Source organism: Rhizophagus irregularis, chromosome 16, assembly GCF_026210795.1.
Source record: "Rhizophagus irregularis chromosome 16, complete sequence".
Lineage (NCBI taxonomy): Eukaryota > Fungi > Glomeromycota > Glomeromycetes > Glomerales > Glomeraceae > Rhizophagus > Rhizophagus irregularis.
Window position 1 is genome coordinate 3,771,727 of NC_089444.1, and position 6,207 is coordinate 3,777,933.

At 28.7% G+C, this 6,207-nt stretch overlaps 1 protein-coding gene across 1 annotated transcript; it reads right to left on the bottom strand.

Annotated features, from left to right (window-relative positions):
- Positions 1–2,498: 2,498 nt before the first annotated feature.
- OCT59_008507 (uncharacterized protein) lies at positions 2,499–2,705 on the bottom strand (the record flags this gene model as incomplete). The annotated part of the gene is made up of 1 exon (XM_025311481.2): positions 2,499–2,705. The coding sequence occupies one exon, from the start codon at positions 2,703–2,705 to the stop codon at positions 2,499–2,501; it is 207 nt and encodes a 68-aa protein (XP_025171296.2).
- Positions 2,706–6,207: the final 3,502 nt, after the last annotated feature.

Here is a 6,207-nt window from a genome sequence, read left to right on the forward strand (position 1 = left end):
TTGAGATTGCAAACATTATAAAGATTTGTTATTGAACGAAATTGTTTTTTTATTTGGATTTAAAAATTAAAAAATATTATGTAATTAATCCAAACTTGGATATATTATATCAATGTGGCCTGACCTAACCTACCATAGCTTCATTGTTAAACTTAAAGGCTGAAAGTGAAAAGAATCATCGTGAAACTAAAGAAAAATCATGTACAATTTTTTTCGGTTTGTAAATCTTTTAATAGTTGACCTTAAGAATAATAATATTATTGTCACATTATAAATCTTACCTTATATTAACATTCATTAATGTTTTGGTTTCTTCCATTGTATCATAATTCCTTAATTTGTTGGCTGATGGATTATTTTTATTCATTACTTTCCTTATCTTTTTTATAATAGCACCAAATTTCATTATAAAGTAAATTGAGATCGAGATTTCAAAAGAATGTTTATTGTTTAAGGGCGTTCTCAAACACTTTAATTGATAGGATCTGATTGGTCAAAAAAATATCCGAAAGTTTTGGAGAATTTCTTATTTTGATGAACAAGCGAGCTAATAATCACCTTTTCCCCTCAATCCTAAATAAATTGAAATGATGATTGAGCGTTTCCTATAAATTGAAGTTTTCAGCAAGATTTTTTCAATATAAGAAAAATTCTTATTTTTACATTTAATAACAAGAAATTTTTATATTTTACTCAAGTTATCATTATAATAAAAAATCAAAAAATAAATATCATAAAAAATCAAAAATCATTGCTTAATGTCAATTATAAAAAAGGTATATCTCGTTATTGATTGTAATACTTGAGCAAATGTTTAAGAATGACCTAAATCGTATAATTTTAAAATATGCAAAACGAACTTGAAATACACACAAAGTGAAAGAAAAACAAGTAAATGAAAATTTTTTTTATGCAATTTATGGATTTATAAAATTGTATAATTAAATTTTTTTTTAATTATTTTATTCCTTTTAATGAAATTCTTAATAATTGGAAATTTCAAAGAAAAAAAAATTTCGTGTAATCATAACAGTCACTGGTCACATGCAGATCATTACACCGCTAAATGATTTGTTGGCTGCCGATCGTATTAAGTATTTAAGTTTATTATATAATCAGCAAATAATCTTAAAAGGAAATCACTCGAAAACTAATCTTTATGTTAACGTTAAAAGTTCACGTTAACGTTAACGCGCCACCCACCTTATACTTATATAGAATATCTTCTTTTGCTAAAAAATTATGAGATAATAATTTCGGAAAATCATATGAAAATTAAATAATAATAAAAGAATTATTTTTCGTCAGAAATAATTAAACCAAAAATGATCAACGATCATGTTACGAAGTCGCAGTAATTAGTAAGTCATTTTGTATGTAATTACTAATCAGATAGTTTTTTTATTGCATTATAACAGATTATGTTGTTAGTGTATTTTTTTTTTAAATATATATATATTGTTTAAGTTAGAATTTTTTTATTTATTTGATTGATTTTGGAATTCATTATATTATTATTATTATATCAAAAATTTTGACCAATTCAATCTGTAATACAAAAAAAATACATAATAAACATCATAATAATATTTTTAATATATGTTTATATATGGTGACTTTCATGGATAAAATTTGATGATTCATCAAAAAAATCTTATATAAAAATATAAAAATTCATGAAAAACTTCAAATTTTACTTAAAATAACGATTCTCTTATAATATGCTGTTAAAAATCCACCATTTATGTCTTAAATTTAATGATTCACATATTAAAAATTCTTTTTTCGTAGGGTTAGATAGATAAATTTACTTAGCCAAAATTTCTGGTCTATATTTAGAAAAATTATTATTACACATAAATATTAATTTAAGGTGGATTTTTAATGTGAGTGTAAAATAAAAATTGATTAAAATTTTACTATATATATATTTTTCTTTGATAAATGTATTTCTTTATTAGTAAATGTAAAAGAAAATCATACATCTTAAATACAAAAATACATTGAAATACAAATGTTACCCCAACATCTCTTCATATCAAAATTCTCCGTATGTCCGTATGATAAAACGAAGTATGCACTGACCACAACCTAAAATTAAAATGTATTCATGTATTTACTAAACTACTTAAAAAACTAAACTATCCTATTTATGCTGTCGATGTTATTTCTATCATTATATTTTTGCATTATATTTAATTTTCCTATGTTTTTTTGATTTTCTATACTTTTTACCCAAAATCCTTATTACACGCACTACTATTATTGTTAACAAAAAATAATTACAATGTAGCATAATGCAAAACTAGTTGTAACGAAAAATCCTATTCTACGTTGCTACCTGACTCATCCGTTCTGTTATCTTTCTTTCACCCTGTACTAACGCGACACGCTTTTGGCTGTTTTTGATTGCTGTTGTTTCTAATTCGTTCTTTGTCTTCGTTTGCCTTGTAACACGTCCGTTTTGTCTTGAATTGCCCTATCACTAAATTTAACATTTAATTCATTGAACTCACTGACTGCTTCTTTGAAGGCACCTTCATACCCAATAAACTAGGTGATGATTCTTCTATTTGTTCTTCATCTTTCGACAGTTCATTGTTATGGTTTGGTGTCTGCCCAGCCACTTGAGTCATCCGGTACCCACACTTTCTGCTATCGCCGATAAGTTCGTCCTGCATCTTTAACTGGAGACTTTCCTTCATGTTGAATCATAAATTCCTTTCATCAGGCCATTTTCGTTGTTAAAATATATTAAAATGTATTTAATTTTGTTGACTCTCATTATTTTCCTGAAAAAACCGCCATATTTGTAAACATGCTCCTTGATTACGCCATCTTATTCTTTTCTGTCACTATCTATCCGTCTGCTCGCTTGCCAACTAAATTTTTCTATACGTTAATCTTGAATCAAACATCCTAAAAAAGAATTTGTGCCCATTTCTCGTAATCGATACATTAATACCGCCCCGTTTGTATATTTCTTAATATTCTTTTGTAAAACGCAATGATGCTTTTAACCATCTTGAATTTATAACACCGTTTGATTCTCAGCCGTTCAATATATCCCACATTACTTTTTAATTGTTCATGTATTTATTAATTATTTATTTATTTTATGTGAAGTTAGGATAGACAATCGATCAGGATATATTCCCTCGAAAGGGGGTTAATCCTACCTCTTGATATCATCCATTACAAAACAGACCTGAACTTCTATATAAATGGTAACCAGTTTTAATTGTTCATGTATTTTCGTATCTTTCAAATACGGGATAGTCGTAGTGCTCCGAATAATCCGAGTTAACCCGGGTTATTTTGACCCGACTCGACTTTTAAATCGGGTCGATACTTGTAATTTTGAGTGACTCGTGACCCGCATGACCCGCATGACCCGACCCGACGGGTCGGGTCATATATTTCCTTGACCCGGGTTTTAACCCGAATAATCATTTGATTATCCAAATCTTTTTTTTCGCACCTTTATTAAGTTAAAACGAAACAATTAGAGCATGTGCTTGAAATTCTGGCAGAAATAAAGGTATTATTGAGTTTCTATTGATGTATTTAATAAAATTTTGAATTTTAATTCTAATCTTAATTAAATAGTTAATTATACATATGTAATGTAAATTCTTTTAAGTTTAAAATTAAATGTAATTGAATAATATATAACTTTAAATACGATAGATAAAAGTTGTGCAACCTACATGATGATCATTGTCATTATCTTGTAGGTCAATTTTTCTTATTATTGGTTAACCAAAAATTCGAGTTTGAACCCGGGTTATACGGGTTAAACTACACTCGGGTCAAGTCGATTTCGGGTTATAAAATTGTGTGACCTGAACATATACGAGTCCCTCCTTTTTCACTTCAGGTCGGGTCGAATATATTCTCAAAACCCGACCCGACTTGACCCGGTAGGAGCACTAGATAGTCGATATGTTATATCACGTGATTGCTCAAAAAATTATTATCCAGAAAAAAATCCTGTTTTACTTCTTTAACCTGCACCTTGTTGATCGTTCCGTTATTTGGGTTGTTTTGCGCCCGCAAGTTTTTCCGTTTTGCGTCACAAGGATTTTTCTCTTGTTTCTTTTTTCCCTCTAGGTCTTTCACCTTTTTGTCTTTTTGTTAAGAATTTTAACCTTAGCTTTTCTTCTTTTTCTATTTCATTCGTTCCTGAACCGTTACATCAACTTTCAATTTTCCTATACGATTTTGTAAACCTTCATATCTTTCTATTGTGTCATTTTGTTGTGCTAATATTGGTTCCCTGTTTACTGCGCCTTTTGAGCCGTTAGCTCTTCGACAATTTTCCTAAAGACTTCGAAACCATACTTTATTATGAAAACAATAATATTCTTGGATTTTATTATATCATTTTGTTGTAAAAACAAAAAAATCGGCCAACTTAATTTTGGCCAGTTTAATTTCAGCAGGAATTAAGACGATTTGGGCCAGAATTACGAAAATCCGGGTTTAACGAAAAATCATGTGCCGGCCTGGACCCAACCCGGGTGAATTTTGAAGAAAATTTGCCGGCCCAAACCCGGATCCTGGTCCGGGCCGTGTTAGGGTTCCGGGTTCCGGGTCCCATTTGCAGACCTCTAATTCAATTTTTCTATAAAAATAATGTGGAGTATTGTTAATACTATAATCCAAATGCCTTCTTTTCAAGAAATTTTGAAGTTGAGGCGCGTGAACAATGTAAAAAAAAAAATTGTGTAAAAAAAGTCAACTCTACAATAGAAAAAGAAAAAAGCAATAAATGGTAAAAAATTTCCAATGACAAATTTTAGGCGGGTATGGTTTTGCTAACGTTAATTGTTTTTTATGTACTGGCGTGGGGAAAGCGGTGAGATAATTACTGAGCGAGTAGGCCGCATTCAGTTATTTTTGTCTAGTTTTATAACACATTCCCTGGACCATGGGTATTTATATATAGTAATGGTTTTTTCTTTAGGATCGAGGTTTATTCTGCTAGGTTTCAATTTTTCATTTTGCTTTTATTTTTTTTTGTGTGTTTTATTTTATTGGACGAGTTTGAACGGGTGGAGGGTAGTTTCTATTTATTCATGTGTTATGCAGCTGCATGGCCCGTTACATATATTGCGTATGAGCTCTTTGTATTTAGATAAATTAAAGTCGCGTGACCGTTTGGTCTGCGATTCTAGGTATAAGACTAAAAATAGGTAGTGATAATATTTTACATTACATAAAGGAATATATTATGAAGAAAAAAAGAGTCAAGTATTTGGCTATTATGGATTGTAATAAGAAGAAAGAATTGTTTGATTTGAAAGACGAAGTGAGGGAATTCGAGTTACATATTAAATATTAAAGTTCGAAGATATAGTGATTTAGATATTAACGTTTATGACTTTATAAAGAATATTGATTAGTTATAAAAATGAATGATATTTGTAAAATTATTAATTAAAGTTGCTTTACATATTCACTTTTCTAAAACAAAATATTTATTTATTTATTTATTATAGAGATTTAATGAGAAATTTTTTTGTTCATGACAAATTTATAAATATTTAATCATTTTTAGAAATGGACAGTCCCCATTTCGGTCTGGTCTGGTCCAAAAAACAACACTGGTTTTTCAGACCATGAATGTTTCAAATAATTGTTAGCTTTCAAAATAATCTGATATTTCATACAGAAATTAATCTGAAGTTTATGCAAGTATCTGGATGTCTGTCCTAATGATGATGTGCAACAATAAAATCTTTAAATGGCATGCAGTTCTCTTAATAATGGGTTTATCTTTTATTTTTAAAAGAAAAGGATATAACATTCTCAACAGCTTAAACATACACATTTAAACAACAGAGTGCTATAACATAGTACAATTAATCCAAAACAAAACAAAATTATGCTACATAAATTTATTAAACCTAACTAAACAAAATCTTTACATGTTTCACTATCATAATTAATCCTTAATAGTGTTTAATTAAATCTGTGCTTAATTATTAAAACATGTTACTCACAATTAGTCAGCATGAATTGTAGACAATATATGCCATGATTTACCCAGTTTGACACAATAATAAAAATTTAAAGATATTTACAGACTAGGAATTGAAACCCATAATAATATTGATCGCCTAGTGAATACTAATTAATTATAAAAAAATCATAATGGATATACAATATTTTGCATAATTTATTATGCATCTTAGAATTGCT